The sequence below is a fragment of the Hemiscyllium ocellatum genome, chromosome 36 (assembly GCF_020745735.1).
Source record: "Hemiscyllium ocellatum isolate sHemOce1 chromosome 36, sHemOce1.pat.X.cur, whole genome shotgun sequence".
NCBI lineage: Eukaryota > Metazoa > Chordata > Chondrichthyes > Orectolobiformes > Hemiscylliidae > Hemiscyllium > Hemiscyllium ocellatum.
This window is the reverse complement of record NC_083436.1, coordinates 2,260,444-2,286,135: the sequence shown is the minus strand read 5'-3', so window position 1 is coordinate 2,286,135 and position 25,692 is coordinate 2,260,444. Positions and strand designations below refer to the sequence as shown.

At 42.7% G+C, this 25,692-nt stretch overlaps 1 protein-coding gene across 6 annotated transcripts in view; it reads left to right on the top strand.

Annotated features, from left to right (window-relative positions):
- The window catches only part of LOC132833266 (microtubule-associated protein 9-like), a 207,597-nt gene that overhangs the window by 169,076 nt on the left and 12,829 nt on the right, over window positions 1-25,692 (top strand). For all 6 annotated transcript variants that reach the window (XM_060851426.1, XM_060851425.1, XM_060851421.1 and 3 more), the window contains one exon: window positions 5,478-5,613. In XM_060851426.1, coding sequence (XP_060707409.1) covers window positions 5,478-5,613 — 136 coding nt within the window. The remainder of the gene's footprint in view (window positions 1-5,477; window positions 5,614-25,692) is intronic.

The window sequence follows — 25,692 nt, the reverse complement described above, 5'->3', positions numbered from 1 at the left end:
TCAGCCCAATGGCCCATCCGATAAAGATCCTGTTGTATTCTGAGGTAACTGTTTTTGCAGTCCAGTACAGTTCCAATTTTGGTCATTTGCAAACTTACTAGCCAACAAAGTCTCCCTCAATCTGACTGTTCACTTACCATTTCATATTGTACACCCCAGTCCAACGCTGGCATCTCCAAATCATTTTGTGTGTTATTGACCCATTGAGATCTCTGTGGAATTTCACAGACATCTACTCAAACATCCAAGAAATGAATAATTCCCCCTTCACTAAAGTGCACCAACGTATTTGCTTCCCCATAGATGCAGGGAGTCAGACAACCAGGCCAGTCAGTTTTGCTGCCATAGTAAGTATCACACAGAGGCAAAGTGGAATTAATTGACATAGATTGCTATCAAAACGCCCAATGACCAACCAGCAGTGTCTGTGAAAAGAAAAGGCTTGCGCTGCTTTAATGTGCAGATCATCTATGACACAAAGTCAGAGGTCGACACCACAAAAAAAAAGCCCTTTGGCTATCAAGTCTGCTCTGGTCGAAACCAACTACATAATCAAACTTATCCTTGATCCTAAGCCTGTAGCCTTAACACTACAATATTTTTAAAATGCTATCAGGGTTTCTGCCACCACCAGGCAGTATGTTCCAGATTCCCACCACCCCCTATGTGTAAAAAATAATCCTCTCATTCCCTTTAAACCTACTACCCCTTAATTTAAATCTATGCCCCAGTCACTGACCCCTCCACCAAAGAGAAATGTTTATTGCCCATCATGAATTTATACATCTCAGGCGTTTCTCCCCTCAGTCTCCTCTGCTCCAAGGAAAACAACCCCGGACTAACCCCTCTTCATAATTAAAACTGTCCAGCCTCGGCAACATCATGGTAAATCTCCTGTATGCTCCCCTCCTTTCAGTTAGACCAGCCAAATACTCCAGGGTATTTCTAATGTCCAGGGAACTGTCATGGCTCCTAGATTCTGGAATACACAAAGGTGACTGTTTCTCGTTATGCCCTCACATGCAAGGCTGCTGAGAGGCAATGACTATCTCCCTTAAATCCAGGCTGTTGACACCTGTCATGTATCCTCAGATTACACCAAGGAGAGGTGCAATACACAAGTTTCCACCAAAGCCATTATTGCACAGTCCAAACACTTCCTGAAAATGAAATTCAGATGTCTGGACCAGTCAGACAACACACTGCAGGATTCCCCACGTTTGGAGTATCCTACATCAATGTGGTATGCTGCACCTTCCCCAAATTTGCTTGACAAAGTGGAGATGTCTTGTGAGAGGACATGATGCCCGCAGTATATTTTACAAATCCAAAAACTTTCTATTCCACATGTAACGATGATGCCACTTAACAAGATTATTTTGTCCATGGGGTTTTCAAGAGAAGTTGTAAAGGTAAAGATGCCAAAATGTCTGGAAAGATCTACTTTAACAATGGCATGGGAGTGTCCAGTTCTCCCAGTTCATGTTTTTCCTAGTTTGGTTTAGTTGGAACAGTGGGAAGCTGCTGGATTTAGCTGTAACAACAGACGCTGCTGCAGTGACAAGAAATTCCATGCATCATTATTGATAATTGACTGACCTTTCTCTCAGAAATTTGTCCTGCCTGTAAGAACATGTGTTTGAATTTACCTTTTGGCAAAGGGCTATGTTTATGGGATGTTACAGGAAATGGAACAGCTCCTTGGTTAAGTTGCTGTGTCAGGTCAAATAAGTTTCCAAAAGTTAAGGTATTCTAAATTCTGTTTTCTTTTGTTTGTGTTTCAACTGTGATGTTTAAATAGACTCTGTTTTGCTTAAAACAGAGTGTTTGACCAGCTGCATCATACCTAGAACATCCACACATATGTGCTTTTAAATTAAGATATGGTTAGGGTCTAAGTTACTTTATGAAATTACTTGAAGGGGATCCAAAACACAAATCCCCTTCCACTCCTCAAAAGAATGAAATACTTCTGATCTCAAGAAGAAGGATCCTGAAGAAGGGTCACTGGATCTAGAACATAGAACACAGAACATAGAACAGTACAGCACAGAACAGGCCCTTCAGCCCATGATATTGTGCCGACCACTGATCCTCAAGTAAGGTAAAACTAATGTACAAACCCTCAAATGTCTGTGACCATATGCATGTCCAGCAGTCTCTTAAATATCCCCAATGACCTTGCTTTCACAACTGCTGCTGGCAATGCATTCCATGCTCTCACAACTCTCTGCGTAAAGAACCCACCTCTGACATCCCCTCTATACTTTCCGGCAAACAGCTTAAAACTATGACCCCTTGTTTTAATAATTTCTGCCCTGGGAAAAAGTCTCTGGCTATCAACTCTATTAATGCCTCTATCTTTTTTCCAATGAGAAAAGTCTGAGCTCAGTCAACCTCTCTTCGTAAGATAAGCCCTCCATTCCAGGCAGCAACCTGGTAAACCTCCTCTGAACCCTCTCTAAAGCATCCACATCTTTCCTATAATAGGGCGACCAGAACTGGACACAGTATTCCAAGTGCAGTCTAACCAAAGTTTAATAGAGCTGCAACAAGATCTCATGGCTTTTAAACTCAATCCCCTGTTAATGAAAGCCAAAACACCATATGATTTCTTAACAACCCTGTCCACTTGGGTGGCAATTTTAAGGGATCTATGTACCTGCACACCAAGATCCCTGTTCCTCCACACTGCCAAGAATCCTGTCTTTAATCCTGTACTCAACGTTCAACTTCCAAAATGCATCACTTCACATTTATCCAGGTTGAACTCCATCTGCCACCTCTCAGCCCATCTCTGCATCAATGTCATGCTGCAGCCTACAACAATCCTCTGTACTGTCAACGACACCTCCAACCTTTGTGTCGTCTGCAAACTTGCTAACCCATCCTTCAATCTCCTCATCCAAGTCATTAATAAAAATTACAAAGGGTAGAGGTCCAAGAACAGAGCCCTGTAGAACACCACTCACCACTGACTTCCAGGCAGAATACTTTCCTTCCACTACCACTCGCTGTCTTCTGTTGACCAGCCAATTCTGTATCCAGTCAGCTAAATGTCCATGTATCCAATTCCTCCTGACCTTCTGAATGAGCCTACCATGTGAACCTTATCAAATGCCTTACTGAAATCCATATACACCACATCCACCGCTCGACCCTCATCAACTTGTCTAGTAACATCCTCAAAGAACACAATAAGATTTGTGAGGCATGATCTGCCCCTCACAAAGCCGTGCTGACTGCCTTTAATCAAGCCATGCTCTTCCAGATGGTCATAAATCCTATCCCTCAGAATCCCTTCTAACACCTTGCAGACGACAGACGTGAGACTGACTGGTCTGTAATTGCTGGGGATTTCCCTATTTCCTTTCTTGAAGAGAGGAATTACATTTGCCTCCCTCCAATCCTCAGGTGCGACTCCGGTGGAGAGCGAGGATGCAAAGATCTTTGCAAGCAGTGAAGCAATCACATTCCTCACTTCCCAGAGCAGCCAAGGACAAATCTGGTCTGGCCCTGGCGACTTGTCAATCTTAATGTTTGTCAAAGTTTTCAGCACATCAGCTTCCTCAATCTCTATCTGTTCCAGCCTGCTTACCTGCTCCTCAATGGTTTCATTCAGTGTAAAATGCCTTTGGATTCTCCATAATCCTTATTGCCAAGCCTTTTTCGTGCCCTCATTAAGCATTAACTCTGTTTTCTCTCCACAGATCTGCCAGATCTGCTGAGTTTTTCCAGCAATTTCTGGTTTTACTTCACATCTCATTTGGGCATAACCTACCTCATATCATGAGAAAGTTGGCCTGGCTGTGCAGATCTCAGCTGAGGAAAATACCTTTTCTTCCTAAACCCTACAGAGCCAAAATTATTTTTCAGAGCAACAATAGTAATCAGAACTTGGATTGACCTTTTCATCTTTCACTCTAGTCTATTGAGGGCCTGTGGCATTGCTGCCTGATGTTCTCCTGCTTGTCTGTGCAGGTTCACCATGTCTCTTATGGTCAACATTGATGCATACCACCTGATTTGGGTAGAACAGTTGTGTGGTCTCCATCAGAAAGGGATCTAAGGTCTCTGATCTTCCTCCACTAGCTGTGGACCAATTTCATTGATGTTATCACCAAATTGTGACCCCAAACCTCAAGACAGTGGACCCCAAATGTCTCTGTGTTGGTTCAAGTTGTAGTCAAAATCTCCATGGAGGTATCAGATACATTCTTCACAGATGTAAGTTGGGTTGAAGATATAACAACTGTGATTCCCCTTTGGATGTAGAAGAAGACTTAGTTGATGAAGTCATGCACTCCCTTTGGAAACATTTTATGATACTGCCTGTACAACTAAGAAGTGCAGACTGCTATGTTCGTCACTAATTTCTTGCAATATTCCTGTCTTGCAATTAGAGCAAGAATGGCCACAGCGCTCCCTAGAAAGGAGAGATGATCTAACCCAGCATGCTACTTTCAGTCACTCTGCCTGTATTCCTGATGAAGGGCTTTTGCCCGAAACATCGATTTTACTGCTGCTCGGATGCTGCATGAACTGCTGTGCTTTTCCAGCACTACTCTACTCCAGAATGTGGTTTGCAGCATCTGCAGTCATTGTTTTCACCTTACTCAACAGTGGGTGGGCAAGAGATGTAGTAGATGGAATGCTTTAGAATGTTGAGAGGATGATGTGATTGTGAGCCCCTTAGTTTATCATCCATGCGTTCCTGAGGTTCATAAGCAACAGTTATACAGTTAGACTGAGTGTGACCTTGCAGTAAGTAGATGGTATCACTTACCCTTGTTGAGTGCAAGAAATCATTGATTTTGTTCCTTACTGGCACTGATTTCAATCCAGGCCATCCGAGTTGGATAGGAAAGCATCTTACCACTATCCCTGGGTAAGAGGATCTCCCTTCTTTTGTGGATGATCAGTAGGTCTCGCAAAATATAACTGAACCTTGTTGTCAGTAACTGCTAAATCAGAGATAACTCCCAATGGGATAAGACAAATAAATCCAGCAATCCTACACGTTCACAGTGAGTTAAAGCCTGCCTGGATGGCTTTTTAAAAATTGCATTTGAATTTTTGACTCCGAAAGATCCCAGCAAGGTGAGAACCTTCTGGCCTCTGCACCAAAAGATTCACCATTCAACTTGTAAAGCAACTCCTATTCATGTGTAATGAGCTGAAAAGGGGTTATTTGTGTGAAAAACTCATCCCAAGCCCGGGTTGAAGTGACAATCCCTAACATGTCCAACATTATGCTTCAAAACGGAAAGTGCTGGGTGCTTTCTTTCAGCATTTTAAATATAGCCAAGTTATATAGGTCTTCAGATGGTCTGTAACCATTTGCTGCAAGCTGCTATAGGGATCTGTATTTCTTCAGTTGGCTGAAGCTGATTTTCTTGTTCATATTATTTCTACTTTAAATGTAGCATTACTACAACTAAATTGGGTTTTTTTGCTGTATTTTGTGACAACATAAGGAATTCAAATAAAAAAGTAGAATTGAAGCAAAAGATGAAGAAAAATGCTGAGGAAGAACAGAAGAAGAAAACTGAAGAAGAGTACACGAAGTATGAGAGAGAAGAGATGGCATCAGTAATGTATAAGAAATGGCTGGTAAGATTTGAAGCAAACATGGGAAAGATTTTGGCATTCATGTAAAAGAACTCCAATATAGTTGATGTTTTCATTAAATAATAATTAAATACTGAGAACAAATTTGTTGCTTAAAATCACTCAAAAAGCATTTGAATTCATGAGCAATTCAATTAATTGTAAAGTATCTTAACCTCTCAATGTTTGACAACTAAGAATACATTATGATGCCAGTGTGCATGACATTCACATTATATGATGAATGTCACAGAGATGTTCATCACAGAAACAGACTCTTCGGTCCAACTCGTTCATACCGACCAGATGTCTTAACCAAATTTCGTTCCATTTGCCAGTACTTGGCCCATATCCTTCTAAGTACATAAATAGTCAGGTTTTGCTAAAACTAGATTCACTGGATTCATAATATAATGAAATTAAAATATTCAATAACCCTCAAAATTGCCCAACTATTGCTCACCAAACTTTACATATAACAGATATCAGACACCAAGTGTATAGCTCTAACGAAAATGAACAATCAATTTCTTTGATCATAACTCCTCACACAGACTGATGCAGTTAAACAATAAATTGAATAGAAAACAAGACTTTTAATTTGCCAGTTTGATAACTCTTTTATCAAGTTGCACATCTTTATAGAATCTTTGAATATTGCATTGACAGTTTAGATTTTCTTTGAGTTCTTAAGTTACCAGTCAATGTAAACAGCTTTCAGCTAGTTCCAAGAAATATTCACTTCTTATCAACTGGGATTATTTTCTCAGGAAGGACAGTTAGTGAATGCAGCTTAACACATGGCTGCAAGGTTGGTGGGCAGCACAGTGGTTAGCACTGCTGCCTCACAGAGCCAGAGACCCGGATTCAATTCCCGCCTCAGGCGACTCTCTGTGGGGAGTTTGCACATTCTCCCCGTGTCTGAATGGGTTTCCTCCAGGTGCTTCGGTTTCCTCCCACAGTCCAAAAATGTGCAGGTTAGGTGAATTGGTCATGCTAAATTGCCCGTAGTTTTTGGTGAAGGGGTAAATGTAGGGGAATGGGTCTGGGGGCGGTGCGCTTCGGCAAGTCAGTGTGGACTTGTTGGGCCAAAGGGCCTGTTTCCACATTGTAAGTAATCTAATCTAAACGTTTAGCAATTTTTAAACTGAATGTGAAACTAGAGTATGAAATTATAGTATCCCATCACCAAGTAACCCTTTTTGCCGAGAAGTGCAAGGGAGGAACAAAGGACTTCTGGGAACGTGAGTTTAACCGTTTAAAACCCTTACTTCAGGTGTTTGCCGAGAGGTGCGAGGGAGGAGCAAAAGACTTCTGGGAAGTTTTTAAGTGGGATTGAGGATCTGAAAAGTGACTATAGAGAGTTGGGTTGGAAGCTGAAGAGCAGGATGAGTAAAGTAGTGATCTCAGGTTTGCTACCGGTGACACGAGATAGTGAGATGAGGAACAGTCAAGGCTGGTGCAGGAGATAGGGCTTCAGATACCTAGACCATTGGGATACCTTCTGGGGAAGGTGGGGCCTGTACATGAAGGACGGGTTGCCCCTGAACTGGAGGGGCACAAATATCCTGGGTGGGAGATTTGCTTGTGTGATTTGGGAGGGCTTAAACTAGTTTGGCAGGGTGTGGGAATCAGAGCGACATGTCTGAGAAGGGGACAGTTGCAGATAGGGCAGTGACAGGATGTATTGAATCTATCAGGATGTTTCTCATGCGATGAAACAAAGGGATCGGTTAAAGTGTGTCTGCTTTAATCTTTAATGCAAGGAGTGTCCGAAATAAGAGTGACAAACTTAGAGTATGGATCAGTGCTTGGGACTATGATGTTGTGGCCATAATGGAGACGTGGGTTTCATAGGGGCAGGAATGGTTGCTTGATGTTCCAGGGTTTAGAACGTTTCAAAAGAACAGGGAGAGTGGAAAAAGAGGAGGGGGTGTAGCATTGCTAATCAGAGAGTGCTTCACAGCTACAGAAACAAAGGTTGTTGAGGAAAGTTTGTCTACTGAGTCAGTATGGGTGGAAGTTAGGAACAGCAAGGGAAGAGCCACCACATTGGGGGTTTTCTACAGATCACCTAATAGCAGTAGAGAGATTGAAGACCTCATAGGTGGGCAGACTATGGAAAAATGCAAAAGTAGCAAGGTTGTTGTTATGGGTGATTTCAACTTTCCTAATATCGACTGGAACCTCCTAAAGTGCAGATGATTTGGATGGAGCCAATTTTGTCAGGTGTGTTCAGGAGGGTTTCCTTACTCAGTGTGTAGACAGATTGACGAGGAGAGAGGCCAGTTTGGATGTGGTGCTCGGCAACGAGCCAGGACAGGTGTCAGATCTCACAGTGATCACAATTGCCTCACAGTTAGCATAGCCTTGGAGAGTGAAAGGAGCAGTTACTGAGGGAAGATATTTAACTGGGGAAAAGGAAACTATGGCGCTATCAGACAGGAGTTGGAAAGTACAGACTGGGAGCAATTGTTCCACAGAAAGGGCACAGCAGACATGTGGAGACTATTTATAAGGAGCAGTTGTTGTGAGTGATGCACAAATTTGTTCCTCTGAGACAGGTAAGAAGAGATAAGATTAAGGAACCTTGGATGACAAGAACAGAGGAGCTTCTCGTCAAAAGGAAGAAGGCTGCTTATGTAAGGTAGAGGAAGCAAGGATCTAGTACAGCTTTAAAGGATTACAGGCTTGCTAGAAAGCAGCTCAGAAATGGACTGAGGAGAGCCAGGAGGGGGCATGAATAAGGCTTGGCAAGAAGGATTAGGGAGAACCCAAAGGCCTTTCACTCATATGTGAGGAATAAGAGAATGATCAGGGAGAAAGTAGGGCCGATCAGGGATAGCAGAGGAAACTTGTGTGTGGAGTCTGAGCAGATAGGGGAAGGCGTAAATTAGTTTTTTGCTTCGGTTTTCACGAAGGAAAAGGACCTTGTTGTGAATGAAAACTTTGAGGAGCTGGGATACAGTCTTGACCAGATCAAGATTGATGAGGTTGATGTGCAAGAAAGTTTGGAAAACATTAAGATTGATAAGTCCCCAGGCCAGACCAGATTTATCCTAGGCTGCTCCGGCAAGTGAGGAAGGAGGTTGCTAAGCCACTGGCAAGGATATTTGCCTCCTCACTCTCCACGAGAGTCGTACCGGAGAATTGGAAGGAGGCGAATGTTGTTCCTCTTTTCAGGAAATCCCTGGCAATTATACACCAGTCAGTCTTACATCTGTGGTCAGCAAGGTTTTGGAAAGAATTCTGAGGGATAGGATTTAAGACTATTTGGCAAAGCATAGTGAGATTCAAGGCAGTCAGCATGGTTTTGTGATAGGCAGGTCATGCCTCACAAATCTTATTGAGTTGAGATGTCAAGACAGGTCGACGAAGGTCGAGCAGTGGATGTGCTGTATGTGGACGTCAGCAAGGCATTTGATAAGGTTCCCGTGGTAGGCTCATTCAGAAAGTTAGGAAGTATGGGATACAAGGAGATTGGGCTATCTGGATTCAGAATTGGCTGGCAGGCAGAAGGCAGAGAGTGGTTGGAGATGGAAAGTATTCTGTCTGGAGGTCAGTGTTGAGTGGGGTCCCGCGGGGCTCTATTCCTAGGTCTCTGCTCTTTGTAGCTTTTATAAATGACTTGGATGAGGAGGTTGAGGGGTGGGTTAGTAAATTTGCAGATGACACAAAGGTTGGAGGTGTCGTCGATGGTATAGAGGACTACTGCAGGCTGCGACATCGACAGGATGCAGAGCCAGGCTGAGAAATAGCAGATGGAGTTCAACCTGGATAAATGCAAAGTGATGCCTTTTGGAAGGTCGAACTGAATGCTTAATATAGGATTACAGACAGGATTCTTGGCAGTATAGAGGAACAGAGGGATCTGGGTGTGCAAGTACATAGATCCCTCAAAGTTGCCACCCAAGGTTGTTAAGAAAGCATATGGTGTTTTGGATTTCATTAACAGGGGGATTGAGTTTAAGAGGTGCAAGATTTTACTACAAGTCCAAGGTGAGACCACACTTGGAATATTGTGTCCAGTTCTGGTCGCCCTACTATAGGAAAGATACAGAGGCTTTGGAGAGGGTGAAAAGAAGGTATACCAGGATGCTGCCTGGACGGGAGGGCTTGCCTCCTGCTGTACCTTCTTTATTCAACCAGAGAGGTTGAATAAGCTTGGACTTTTCTCTCTGGAGAGGAGGAGGAAGAGAAGAGACCTGAGCGAGGTATACAAGATAATGAAAGGAATAGATAGAGTCAATAGCCAGAGACTTTTCCCCAGGGCAGGATTGATTGGTACGAGAAGTCATAGTTTAAAGATATTAGGAGGAAGGTACAAAGGAGATGTCAGAGGTAGGTTCTTTACGCAGAGAGTTGTGAATGCATGGAATGCGTTGCCAGCAGTAGTAGTGGAAGCAGAGTCATTAGGAACATTTGAGCAACTGCTGGACATGCACATGGTTAGCAGTGATATGAGGGGTGCGTAGGTTAAGTTAATATATTTTACATTAGGATTAAACCTTGTGGGCCAAAGGGCCTGTTCTGTGCTGTACCTTTCTATGTTCTATGTTTATTTACTTGCGCATAGTACACTAGCTGTCAACCAGCCAGCTCAGAGTCAGTCCCCGACTCAGGAAATTCTAAATCCTCTGTTTATTTTATTTTCCTGGTCATTTTTTTTTGTTTTCCTTTTTTTTTCATTTTCCTTTTCCCCCGCACTACCACCTAATGGTGATCGTGCCTATTTTTCCCAGCAACCATGTTGTGTTTGTGCAGGTGTAGGACACAATGAAAAACAAGTGTGTAAATCTTTATTTGTATTCCACCACCAGGAAGAAAGGAAACACCCGAGTGGCCAGTGACAAGCAGTGTCCTTCTCATCAAAGGGCAATGCTGCGTGATCAAAAATGTGAAGGGGAGGGAAGGGATTAAATCAAAATAGAGTTGGAGGGGGAAATAAAATACTCCACTCCCTGCAATGCCCACTTCTCCCTGAACAGCTCGAGGGTGTTGGTAAACACCGCGTGCTCCTTCTTCAGGGACACCCAGGCTGGTACGTAGCTGTAGAAGAGGGGCAGGCAATCAGCCATCAGGATCCCCTCCATGGCCCAGTGCCTTGACCTGTTTATGGCCAGTTTGGCCAGGCCATCCTCTGTTAAAAATTATATCCTTTAATTATTTTCTGAATAATAAATCTTCAAAAGTCCACAATGTCCATATTTGAAATATTTGTTCAAATCTATTCTCTGCCCAATTGTGAAACAAAGCATTCCTTTATTCAACAATCATGAATCTATCCTCCCTTAACATTAAGTTAGACCAGACTTGGGAAGACCTGCAGTTGCATACTTGGAAGGATTCATATAGATTCACTTTTCCATTCTTAAATGGGAATGCAAGAAAGATTTCACATAACTGCTGAGCATAGTATGCCATATGGTCCTTCAAGTCTGGTTTCGGTCTCTGCTGAAGTTTCCTGTCTGCACCTCATAACCTTTGATTCTATTGTGTATAAAAGCTCTGACACAGCTTTGAATAATATGAAAGACCCAACCACCAGTACCTTCAACAGCAAGACTTCCATTCTCTCACGACTCTTTGAAAGGTAAAAAAAAACTCATCTCTGTCTTAAAAAGGAAACATTTATTCTTAAACTATGTCTTCCCAATTTTAGCTGCCTGCTTCTACTGCCCCTCAACGATCTACTGCACTAGTCCTCTCAAGATCTCATATTTGGACAAGATCATCTCTCATTTTTCAAAACTTCAATGGATGTAAGCCAACCTGTTCCATAAGCTCTTCACCCAAGGAATAGTTTGCGTGACCCTCCTCCAAATTCCATACACAGCAATTTTCTCATTTTTTTTTCAAATATGCAAACCAAAACTATACTTCAGATGTGATCTCACTAACACCTTGGCCAGCAACAGTAAAACAAACCTATTCCATTCCTCTTTTTATCGTGAACACATTCCCATTTTTCTTCCTAATTATTTGCTGTAATTGCATTCCAACATTAAGTGATTAATGTACTAAACATTCAGCTCCTTCTGTCCTACCAAATTCTCTGCATCTGTCTCCAAATAAATAATCTACTGCTTTTCCTACTCTTCCTGCTAAAATTGACAAGTTTACATTTACTCAGTTACTCCACCTGCCAAATTTTGGCTCACTCACCTAGCCTGTCTAAATCTTTGCAGACCCTCTACCTATTCTTAATGATTTACTTTCCTACCTAGATTAAGTTCTGAATGTCAGTGAGTTCATAACTCGTGGATTTGCCTATCCACTCCAAAAGATAAGTAGCAACAAAATTCAACATGCTTGGCAAAAGCTGTAAAGTTAGCTTCTATAAATTCGATCCCCTCATCCAAATCATTGATATAGTTACTAGATTACTTACAGTGTGGAAACAGGCCCTTTGGCCCAACAAGTCCACACCAACTCACTAAAGCGCAGCCCACCCAGACCCATTACCCTACATTTACCCCTTCACCTAACATTACAGGCAATTTAGCATGGCCAATTCACCTGACCTGCACATTTTTGGATTGTGAGAGGAAACCAGAGCACCCAAAGGAAACCCTCGCAGATACAGGGAAAATGTGCAAACTCCACACAGAGAATCGCCTGAGGCGGGAGTTGAACGCGGGTCTCTGGCACTGTGAGGCTGTGAGGCAGCGTGCCACCGTGCAACAGAGTTGCAAACAGTTGAGGACAACGTGCTGATTGATCTTTGTAATATTTGACTAGTTTCAGTTTTGCAAACAAATATATGAGACAAAGTTTCCCTTTCATGAAGCCATGTTAACCCTACCTGATAACACCATGGTTTTCTAAGTATCCTGCAAGTTCTTAAGATTCAATTACAGAGAATCATCACTTTAGTGACTATTTTTTATATTCAAATACATGTAGAAACATTTTCTCTTTGCTGACATTTGCTAGGTAGCTTTTTCTTATTAGTCTGATTTCTGTCTTTTTATTATTTTATTGGTAAATTAATTTTATTTCCAGAAATAGAGCATCACAAAAATTAGCTTCTTCAAGACTGAAGACAGTAGAAGTCCTTCAACATGTTGAGTTTTTAAATAATTCCTGAAAAGTCTATCACTGCAACTCTACTGATCTATCTTTGTGTCTCGTTTCAAAGTTCACTTTAGCCAGCTGTGACTTCACACCCTTTCTTAGGTTTATAAATGAGTACTTCTAAAATATACTTCTCCTTTTCAAATGAACAAAAAATTCTCAGAACTTATTTTCCAGGCTACCCTAGTCAATCTAATTCTCCAATCCACATGTACATTAAAATCACCCATGATTAATTCATGCATTACCCCTTATTTCTTCCTGTATGCTCCCTCCTACAGTGTAACTATTGAAAGGGGGTGGGGGCAGCCTGGAAGCTATTCCCACAAGTTACCTCTTACTTTTACTATTTCGTATCTCAAGCATATTCTACATCTTGATCCTTCAAGTCAGGATCATTTCACAGTACTGAATTACGCAGTCCTAAATTATAAGACCTTTCAGAAATTTCTGCCATTCCAAATATAGGCATTACATCAGTAAATGGGACACATTCTCATTTTGTGTCCCACACACTTTGTTAGGGTGCTGCTTCCACTCACCTTCTTTGACAAGAGCAGCTTTGGCAAATATCAAATAATAACACAAAACATAGAATCAGGAGTAGGACATTTGGATATTTAAAGCCTGTTTCACCATTCAATAAAATAATGGCTAATCCTATGGTAGCCTTAATTCTAATGACATATTCCTTGATACTTTGTAAACCATAGATCTGTCTAACTGAACCTTAAATATATTGCATTACCCAGCTGCCACTGTAATAGATTCCCTAACAATCCTCTCAGCACTTTCATCATCAAACCCTCTCAAAACCCTTTACTTTGATAAGATCACTTCTCAATCATCTAAAGAATGGAAGTTCAGTCGACTCAACTTTCCTTCATAAGATAACCTATTTATCTAGGAGGGAGAAAGTGAGGACTGCAGATGCTGGAGATCAGAGTCAAGAGTGCATTGCTGGAAAAGCGCAGCAGGTCAGGCAGCATCCGAGGAACAGGAGAATCGAGGTTTCAGGCATCAGCCCTTCATCAGGAATGAGGCTTGTGGGTCGGGGCTGAGAGATAAATGGGAGGGGGATGAGGTTGGAGAGGAGGTAGTTGGGAAAGCAATACATGGATGAAGGTGAGGGAGAAGGTGATTGGTCGGGGGGGGTGATGGACAGGTCAGGAGGGCGGTGCTGAGTTGGAGGCTTGGGACTAGGATAATGTGGTGAGAGAGGAAATGAGGAAGCTGTTGAAATCCACATTTATTCCGTGTGGTTGTAGGGTCCCAAGATGGAATATGAGGTGTTCTTCCTCCAGGCATTGTAACGGTTTGGCGGTGGACCTGAATGTCCTTGACGAAGTGAGAGGGGGAATTGAAGTGTTCAGCCACAGGGCGGTGGGGTTGCTGGGTGTGGGTGTCCCACAGATATTCTCTGAAACGTTCTGCAAGGAGGCATCCACTGGGTGCAACGGATACAGTAGATGACATTGGTAGAGGTACAGGTAAATTTCTGACAGGTAAATGCCTGGAGGAGGAACGCCTCATATTCTGCCTTGGGATCTGCAACCACACAGGAGAATTGTGGATTTCAACAGCTTCTTCATTTCCCCTGACACTATCCCACTCCCAAGCCTCGAACTCGGCACCACCCTCCAGATCTGTCCATCACTTCTCCCTCACCTTCATCCACCTATCACTTCATCCACACTCACACTATTACAAACCCACCGACTCCCACAGCTACCCAGACTATACCTCCTCCCACCCTACCCCCTGCAAAAATGCCATCCTTTATTCCCAATTCCTCTGCCTCTGCCGCATCCGTTCCCACAATGACCAATTCCCTCTCAGAAAGTCCCAGATGGCATCCTTCTTCCACGATCGCAACTTCCCTTCACACGTGGTTGAAGATACTCTCCAGCACATCTCCTCCACTTCACGCAGCACTGCCCTTGAACCCTTTCCCTCCCAAAGCAACAAGGACAGAAACCCCTTGGTCCTCACCTTTCACTCCACCGACCTCCGCATACATCGCATCATTCTCCGCCACTTCCCCACCAACCCCACTGCCCCGCGGCTGAACACCTCAACTCCCCTTCCTACTCCGTCAAGGACATGCAAGTCCTGGGCCTCTTCCACTGCCAAACTGTTACCACCCAACGCCTGGAGGAGGAACGCCTCATATTCTGCCTTGGGATCTGCAACCACACAGGAGAAATGTGGATTTCAACAGTTTCTTCATTTCCCCCGAAACTATCCCACTCCCAAGCCTCCAACTCGGCACCACCCTCCAGACCTGTCTATCACTTCTCCCTCACCTTCATCCACCTATCACTTTCTCAGCTACCTTCACTCCACCCCCCAACTCCCACCCCCCACCCCCCCCCCCACCATTTATCTCTCAGCCCCGACCCACAAGCCTCATTCCTGATGAAGAGCTTATGCCCGAAACATCGATTCTCCTGCTCCTTGGATGCTGCCTGACCTGCTGTGCTTTTCCAGCACCACACTCTTGACCATTCATTCCAGGAATCAACTTAGTGAACCTTCCCTGAAATGTGTCCAGAGCAAGTATATCTGTTCATAGATAAGGTGTCAAAACTGTCTGCAGTGCTCAAAGTATACTTTCCTGTCATCCCCTCTACAAACAAAGTAGTAGACTATCACCATTTTGTGACACAAAGTCAGAGAGCCGAACCAAATCAGCCTTTCTATCTCTGCCTTCAGAACAGGGTAAATTTAAACCCAAAAACCCTCAAAATTGATCCAAATGAGACTTTGTTTTGAATAACCAATCGCAGACTTAGTGAATAATCAATTCTCAACAATGGTTTTGTAGTTGGAACAAAAAAATTAAATGCAGTAATTTGCTTAAACACAGGCATTAATTAGATTACTTTGTTGTTTAATTTTGCTCTGCTAAACACAATAACCTTTATTTTCAGCCCCATTCACATAAAAGACAGACAAACACTGAGCCCTGCAGAACCTCACTTGAAACAGCTTTCTATTCGCAAGGACAGCCATCAACTGCCTCCCTTGTTTCCTGTTACTAAGTCAACTTTGGATCAAATTTGACCTATTACCCTGTATCCCACTGAGTTTTGCTTTTTTGATAGCCTGCCATGTGGGACCTTATCAAATGCTTTACTAAAATCCATGTAGTCAGCATCCGTTACACTACTCTCATTGATCCTCCTTATCACTTCCTCAAAGATTTCAATCAAATTTGTAAGACATGACCTTCCCTTAAGAAAATAATGCTGACTATCCCTGACTAGTCCATGCCTTTCTAAGTGATCTGTCAGGATTGAATCTACCAATTTGCCCAGCATCAAAGTGAGGCTAAATGGCCTATAAGTATTTGGCATTTACTTTGTACTCCAGATTCAGATAATATCTCCAGACTTGCAGATGATACAAAGTTGGGTGGATGGGTGAACTGTGAGGAGAGTGCACGAATGCTTCAGTATGATTTGATCAAGCTGAGTGAGTGGGCAAATGCATGGCAGATTAATGTGGATAAATGGGAGGATATCCATTTTCGTAACAAAAACAGGAAGGCAGCTTATTATGTGAATGGCTATAAATTGAGGGAGAGAAATATACACAAAAACCTGGATGTCATCAGACATCAGTTGCTGAAAATAAGCTTGCACATGCAGCAAGTATTAAAGAAGGCAAATGGACATGTTGGTCTTCATTGCAAGAGGATTCAAGTAAAGTGCAGTATAAAGTCTTTTGACACTTTATACAGTGCCTTGCTGAGACCACACCTGGAATACTGTGTGCAGTTTTGGTCTTCTTATGTGAGAAGAATATTCTTGCTACAGAGACAGGGCAACATAAGTTTACCAGACTTATTCTTGGATGGCAGGACTGACATAAGAGGAAAGGCTCAATGAATTAGAATTTTATTTGCTGGAGTTTAGAAAAAAGAGGGAGGATCTAATAGAAAGCTGTAAAATTCTAACAGCACTATCCAGGTGGGCCTCAGAAGGCAGCCTATGCCCAATGAGCAAGAGCTACACTTAAATGAGGAACTTGGGGAGTAGATACTTGGAAGGAGCAGTAGTGAGGCAAGTGAGGACTGGTGGAGAAGGCAGAGTGAGCCAGTATGTGACTGGTCCCAAGACGGGTAAAATCCAGGGAAGCTGGAGACCAAAAGCTTATTTTTTAATAGTTATAGTTGGAGGAAAGGGGTTCTCCATCCATCTCTCAATTATATTTCTCAAACATTATGACAATTTCAATTCTATTTGTTCCAAGGAGTGGATTTAAGGCTTGCAAAGGAGCTGGGGCCAGAAGAGGGTCGGGGCAGAGGCTTGCCCCTCTCCGATGGAAGCCGTCAAAGCAGTCAGGCTGTTGCTGCTGGCGGTGCCATGCACCAACTGGCATACACCTGGGTTCTGCAGTGCATGGATCTATCATGAAGCTTTAGGATATTTTTTCCTGTATCAATTATTGCATTAGTCATTGGGTGTCAGGAATTTTATGTCAATGGCTAAAGGTCAATTTTGAAAGTAAAACATTGAATATACAATAGCAGTCAAGTATAGTGCAGACTTAAAATATGCCATAGTTCATTTGCTTCTATTTGTCAATCAATTGGATAGATTAGATTACTTAGTGTGGAAATAGGCCCTTCGGCCCAACAAGTCCACACCAACCCACCGAAGAATAACCCATCCAGACCCATTCCCCTACATTTACCCCTTCACCTAACACTACGGTCAATTTAGCATTGCCAATTCACCTAATCTTTGGACTGTGGGAGGAAATCGGAGCACCCGGAGGAAACCCACGCAGACATGGGGAGAATGCGCAAACTCCAAACAGACAGTCGCCTGAGGCGGGAATTGAACCCGGGTCTCTGGCACTGTGAGGCAACAGTGCTAATCACTGTGCCACCCAGGGAATATAAAATATAAAATAAGCATTTTTAGAATCTGATTGAAGATTTGTAGCTCGGGTATCCGTTGTTGTGGTTCTGCTCGCCGAGCTGTAAGTTTTTGCTGCAAACGTTTCGTTCCCTGGCTAGGGAACATCATCAGTGCGGTGGGAGCCTCGTGTGAAGCGCTGCTTTGATGTTTCTTCCGGTATTTATATTGGTTTGTTCTTGCCGCTTCCGGGTGTCAGTTTCAGCTGCAGTGATTTGTATCTGGGGTCCAGGTCGATGTGTCTGTTGATGGATGTTCTTGCCGTTTCCGGGTGTCAGTTTCAGCTGTAGTGGTTTGTATATGGTGTCCAGGTCAATGTGTCTATTGATGGAGTTTGGGGATGAATGCCATGCTTCTAGGAATTCTCTGGCTGTTCTCTGTCTGAGAGAGAACAGCCAGAGAATTCCTAGAAGCATGGCATTCATCCCCAAACTCCATCAATAGACACATTGACCTGGACACCATATACAAACCACTACAGCTGAAACTGACACCCGGAAACGGCAAGAACATCCATCAACAGACACATCGACCTGGACCCCAGATACAAATCACTGCAGCTGAAACTGACACCCGGAAGCGGCAAGAACAAACCAATATAAATACCGGAAGAAACATCAAAGCAGCGCTTCACACGAGGCTCCCACCGCACTGATGATGTTCCCTAGCCAGGGAACGAAACGTTTGCAGCAAAAACTTACAGCTCGGCGAGCAGAACCACAACAAGCATTTTTAGGTTTCATCTGAAATAGTTGATATTTTGGGTAAGTTGCAAACATTGTTTTTTGAGATGTGTGTGGGAAGGGAAATAGTTCAGTCGCAAAATAAAGTTATACAGGTTACAACCTTAGAGTTTGTCTTGTTAAGAGACCCTTCAGCCCATTGTGGCCACACCTGTTCATCAAGCAGTTACCTACATTAACCCCATATTCCAAGGGATGGTTCTTGCCTCTGCCATACTTTCTGGAAGTGAGCTTCAGAAGAAAGAAAAATTCATCCTTAAAACCCCTGTAGACCTCTGCCTTTTACCTTTAATTGATGTTCCCCGGTTATTAAAGTTTGAGGAGAAAAAAATACTTTTAGCTTGTTTAAACACTTTGTTCTCTTTTGTTCCTTAAAAGTATTTGGTGATTTATTGCCTGAGAATATTTCACATAAGTGAATTGAGACACTGTGATCTTCAATAGGAAGTGGTTTTCCACAAACAAGTTTATGCAGTGAAGAGCTAACTTGTGCCCTTAATGTTAGAATACTATACACAAGTGTGCATGCATACACATCCACATCTGCGCGCATGTATACATTTACCCCTAATACAGCTAATGGACTCAATTTACCCACCTGTATGCCTGACGTACGTAGAATTGGCACCGTGCTGGACCTGACACAAACCCCACTTCTTCCAGCCACACCTAACTTGACTCTGCAGGGGTCAATACTTCTCAGCTCTATTTATCTGGTTAGTTTGAGCTGAAAATGTGTTGCTGGAAAAGCACAGCAGGTCAGGCAGCATCCAGGGAGCAGGAGAGTCGACATTTTGGGCATGAGCCCTTCTTCAGGAAGGGCTCATGCCCGAAACTTTGACTCTCCTGCTCCTTGGATGCCGCCTGACCTGCTGCGCTTTTCCAGCAACACATTTTCAGCTCTGATCTCCAGCATCTGCAATCCTCACTTTCTCCTTATCTGGTTTGTTTGCCTGACTTTGTGCACTGTCAAAGATAAAAGGCACTCTTACCAGATTTTATAAATAAACAAGAAACCTTTCCTTTATTATGTGACAAAACAGATAATTAATCACTGTTAAACAAAATTAAATTATATCTCTTATAAATCACATCATTCCCCACATGCATTCCCAAATAGGATGGGCAAGACAGACAAGATAAACACTTCTGCAGAAAGATCATGGCCAGGAAATACAGGCAAAAGGGAATAAATTCTGTAGTTCAAGAGTCTGAACATTAAGGACTTTTTCACAATTCTTTTGGTTTTTGGCAAAGATTTCATTTTGTTGATTGGGCAAAGTTTTAATTAAATAGTGAGTTGGACCAAGCATTTTCCTTTCAGTTAGGAATTTTTTTCAGAATTCTTTGAGTGTTGTTTCTTTTCCACTTTCAAAGAGAGAGACAGAGATTAAAACCTGACTTGGTTTGCAGGTTTTTTGTAAGCATGAGTGCAGTTATCCTTCTCTCAGTTCTGTTACAAACTGCAAGATAACCATAAAAGCTGATCTAGGCATTCTTTTTCTTACCCCAAAGATACCAGCTTCTCCAAAAATTAAATGACCTTCTGTAACCAATAACTAAACATCACATGGTTTCATTTTTCCTTTGAGTTATAAAAAAACAAATTCATTAATTCTCTGCAATATAGTAGTAGAATCTGAACTTTGAATTTTCCTACTTTATATTCCTTTAAAATATTTAGTTCTCATAAAATGAATACTTTGCAACTAACTTTCTTATTAGAGGAGATGCTGCTCAGGCCATGGTGACAGAGACAGAAATGTTTAAAATTGATAAGCAAGATTATTTGACAACTGGTGACTTTTAATTTGGAGATGCCGGTATTGGACTAGACTGTACAAAGTTAAAAATCACACAACACTAAGCGAGAGTCCAACAGGTTTAATTGGAAGCATTAGCTGATGAAGGAGCGGTGCTTTGAAAGCTAGTGCTTCCAATTAAACCTGCTGGACTATAACCTGCTGACTTTTAAGTTTGATGAAGTACTGGAACCAGATGAGATGCATCCAAGGATGTTAAAGGGAGTGGAAATTTAAGATGCGCTATCAATAGTCTCTTTCACATTCCTTTGGCCTAAGAATCCCAGAAAACTGGAAAATTGCAAAAGTAACACCATTGTTGAAAAAAATTTATAAGGATATGCCCCCCAACAATTACAGTTTAACTGCAATAATGGGGAAACTCCTTAAAAAAATTAGTGTAGAATTATTAGTCATATAGAAAAGTGTGGGTTAATTAAGAAGTCCAGATTAGATTTGTTAAGAGAAAATTGTATTCAAATAACCTTTTTTGCAGAGGTAATGAGTGGCAAGGTGGCTCAGTGGTTAGCATTGCTATCTCACTGTGCCAAGGACCTGAGTTTGATTCTCTCATTAGGCGACTGTCCACATGGAGTTTACACATTCTCCCCACATCTACATGGGTTTCCTCCCACAACCCAAAGATGTGCAGGTCAGGTGAATTGGCCATGCTAAATTGCCCATAGTGTTCAGGAATATATAGGTTTGTCAGAGGTAAATGGGGTAGGGGAACGGTTCTGGGTGATTTACTCTTTGGAATGTCAGTGAGGACTTGTAGGGTCAAATGACCTGTTTCCATATTGTAGAGATTCTATGATAATTGATAAGGGTAATGCTGTTGATGTGGTGTACATACTGTGCAGTAACAACCACGGACGCAAAATCGACTGTCATACAAATTGGTTAAGTGAGTATCAAATAAAGGGAATTATCCTAAGTTGTGCGCAGAACCATAGACATACTGGTGTATGGAAATGTAAATCACTACAGGTGGCAGGACAGGTAGAGCAAACAGTTGATATAGTATACAGTAATCCAGGTTTTATTAATGCAGGCACCAGAACATGAGCAATGAAGTTGTACTGAACTGGTGTCAGATATTAATTGGACATCATCTGGCATAGAATCTGCGTGGATTTGAGGAGCTGTAAAGGAATAAAGGATCCTGATGGGAGTTATGCACAGATCTCTAAACATCATCAGAATGTGGAGCAGAAAATAAATCAGGAGAAAGAAAAGGCATGTAAGAAAGACATTACTTCAATAACTATGGGGATGTCAATATGCAAGTGGATTGGGAAAATCAGGTTGATAACAAATCCCAAAAACAAATTTATAGAATGTCTACGAGCTTGTTTTTTTTTGGAGCAACTTATTACAGAGCCCACGAGGGAACAAGCAATTTTCTTTTGTGCCCTGGGCCTGTTATAATGTTCTTGCTGCTCAATACAAGGTCTAAGAACAATATGTCATTTTCCACAGCCTCTAGAACTCAGTATTGAGTTCCACAACTAGGATTATGATTTCTGTCCTCCACTCCTATTATGCCCCGGCCATGTTTTGATAGTAACTTGTTGAGTTTGTTCTCAGAAAGGCAGAGATCCTTTTCACAAGTTCAGTTACACTTATTTTAGATCTTGGTCTCTCCTATGATCACTGCTTTTGTTTTTTGTTATGGGCACCCTCATAATCTGTTTCACTTGTCCCATCTCCCTCTGTGCCAACAGCCTCATTTTCAGTTCCAAAGCTGAGTCAGATTGAACTAGAAACATCGACTATTATAACTAACAGGGGTGGCATGGTGGCTCAGTGGTTAGCACTGCTGCCTCATAGCACCAGGGTGGAGATGGTTACTGCAGATTAGAGTCAAGATTAGAGTGATGCTGAAAAAGCACAGCAGGTCAGGCAGCATCCAAGGAGCAGGAAAATCAACGTTTTGGGCAAAAGCCCTTCATCAGGCCTTTCCTTGCCTTGCCTTGCAGCACCAGGGACCTGGGTTCATTTTCAGCCTTGGATGAGTGTGTGAAGTTAGCATATTCTCCCCATGCCTGTGTAGGTTTCCTCCCACAGTCCAAATATGTGCAGGTTAGGTAAATTGGTTGTGCTAAATTGCACAAAGAGTGCAAGCTAGGTGGATTTGCCATGCATGGTTGGGTGGGATGCTTTTTGTAGGGTCAATGTGAACTCAATGGGCAAAATAGCCTGTATCCACACTGTCGGGATTCTATGATATATTTCTTTTTCCACATATGCTGCCAGACCTGCTGAATTTCTCCCAACACTTTACAATCTATAAATTTATTCATGGGATGTGAGCAACACTGGCTAATGCAGCATTTATTGCCTATCTTTATCTGGCTATGAGAAGGTGATGATGAGCTGCCTTCTTAAACTGCTGCAGTTCATTTGCAGTGGATGAACCCATAATGCTGATAGGGAGGGAGTACCAGAATTCTGACTGAGCAATACTGAAGGAATGATTTCTAAGTCAGGCTATTAGAATCTGCGAATCCCTTCAGTGTGGAAACAGGCCCTTTGGCCCAATAAGTCCACACCGACCCTCCAAAGAGTAACCCACCCAAACCTATTCCACATTACTCTACATTTGGCCCTGACTAATGCACCTATCCTACACATCTCTGAACAATATGGGCAATTTAACATGGCCAATCCACCAAACATACACATCTTTGGATTGTGGGAGGAAACTGGAGTACCCGGAGGAAATCCACACAGACACAGAGTGAATGTACAAACTCCACACAGACAGTTGCCCGAGGCTGGAATCTAATGTGGGTCCCTGGTGCGGTGAAGCAATAGTGAACCACTATTGGTGAGTGGCTTTGGAATTTGCAAATGATGCATTCCCATGTACATGTTACCGTAGATGAAAGTAGATATAAGTTTGTCAGGTACGGTCTGAAGAGTTTTGCTCAATTTCATCTACATTGCATCTTGTAGATGGTTCACACTGGGTAGTGAGGATGGATGCTTGTGCATGTGGTGGCTATTCATGTGGTATGGTGTCAAGCTTCTTTGCTGGTGTTGGAATTACACTCATCCAGGCAAATAGGGATAACATCCATTGAGGTCCTTGGACAATTAGAGAGGCCTTTACTATGCCTGTGGTCAACAGCATCACCGAAACCATGGGGGAGGGCAGTATGTTGCTGCCACGGCACCTTCTCGTAAGATGGCACCTGAGGATTGGCTACTTCATCATTGACTTGGTCCAAAGCTTACAGTGGCAGGAGGACACCATGGCAATAGTCTCCGATGGTGTGCCCAGTGCAGGCGATAGCAAAGGTGCAATGGCCCAGCGGCAAAAGATGATGCCTGAGGATTGGCAATTTCAATGTTAGTTGTCTCTGATGAAGCATGGTAGTTCTGAGTCTTATCAGAACCTGAACGTAGACGGATTTCTCTTTAAAAAATTGACGGCATGGAGACTCACTGTTTTGCACTGCTGCCTCACAACAGTGTTCAATTCCGGCCTCAGGTGACTGTCTGTGTGGAGTTAGCACATTCTCTCATTGTCTGCATGGGTTTCCTCGCATAGTTCAAAGATGTGAAAATTAGGTCAATTAGCATGCTTAATTGCCCAGTGTCTACAGCTGTGAGGTCAGGTTGATTAGCCTTGGGAAATGCAGGGTGACTGGAATAGGGGAGTGGTTCTATGTGGGATGTTCTTTGGAATGTTGGTGTGGACTCAATGGGCTGTTTCCCCATGTTGTGGGGAATGTATGAGATGATATTCAGTCAAACTCCTGCCTTGTGCCATGTGATCTGCCTGTATTGGCTTTGGTGGATTCTGAAGGATTCTTAACTCTGACCTGCTCTTAGAGCCTCTGTATTACATGGTTTGTACGGTTCAGCTTCTGATCAATGATAACCCTCAGGATGTTGATCGAGGGGAATTTAACAATCATTATAACAAAGGATAATGGTTACATTCTGTCTTGTTGAAAATGGTCAATGTCTGACATTTATAGACATGAATGTAACTTAACATTTTCAACCCAAGTATAGAACTTGCCCAGGTCTATCTGCACTTGAACATGGACTGTTTCTGTATCTGTGAAATCGTGAATGCTGAACATAGTTGCACAATCAGCAAGAATCCCAATTTCAGACCTTAGGGTAGAGGAATGTTATTGATGATCCAGCCAAAAATGATTGGGCCTAGGATACGACCCTGCAGAACACCTGCAGAGATAGCCTGGAAAGATCAACTACAACCACCTTCCTTTGTGCTAAGTATGCATCCGGCTAGTGAAGAACTTTCTCATTGAATCTCATTGAATCTAGTGTTGCGATGGCTCCTCAATGCCACAAATTCTCATCTCAACCCTGAAATTCAGCTGAAAGTTTGTAATGAGATCAGGAGCTAAGTGGCCTTGTAGATCCCAAACTGGCCATAACTAGATACGTTATAGCTAAACAAATGCTGCTTGATAGAACTGTTCCTGTTGAGTAGCTATATTGGAATAGCTTGGTTAGGGATGGGAGGAGTTGAATTGAATTGAATTTATTGTCACATGTACGGAGGCACAATGAAAGCTTTGTCTTGCAAGTAACACAGCAGATCACATAGTTAAGTAGCATAGATAGTAAATAATAGGTAAAACAGCTGCAAAAACAAAAACACAGGTACAGGCGAATGTTAAGAGTTTGAGAGTCCATTCAGTATTCCAACAACACTAAGGTAGAAACTGTTACGAAACCAGCTGGTGCATGTGTTCAGGCTTCTGTACCTTCTCCCCAAGGGTAGAGGTTGTAGAAAAACATTGCCAGGGTGGGATGGATGTTTAAGAATGCTGGTGGTCTTTCCTTGACAGTGGGCCTGGTAGTTGGATTCTATAGATGAGTGGTTAGCCTTTGTGATTGTCCAGGCCAAGTTTACCACTCTCGGTAGCCTTGTCTGATCTTGAATGGTACAGTTACCATATATACATCCAGAAGGAATGCTCTCGATGGCGCACCTATAAAAATTGGCAAGGGTATTCACCACCATGCCAAATTTCCTCAGCTGCATGAGGAAGAAGAAATGTTGTTGGGCTTTTGTAACCAGTGCGTCCAGGGTTGGTACCTGGGACTTCGATGTTATGGCCATTTCGGAGACATGAATCAAGCAGGGACCGAAATAGTTGTTGCAGGTTCCAGGATTTAGATGTTTCAGTAAGAACAGAAGATGAAAAAAAGAAGGGTGGGGAAAAGGTGTGGCATTGTTAGTCAAGGATAGTATTATGGTTGCAAAAAGGATGTTGCAGGAATCCTTTACTGAGGTAGTATGGGCTGAAGTGAGAAACAGGAAAGGAGGTCTCCCTGTTGGGAGTTTTCTATAGACCTCTGAAAAGTTCCAGAGATGAAGAGAAAAGGATTGCATGGATGATTCTGGACAGGAGCAAAAGTAACAGGATAGCTGTTATTGGAGGACTTTATGCTGGTGGGCAGCATGGTGGCACAGTGGTTAGCACTGCTGCCTCACAACGCCTGAGACCCGGGTTCAATTCCGACTCAGGCGACAGACTG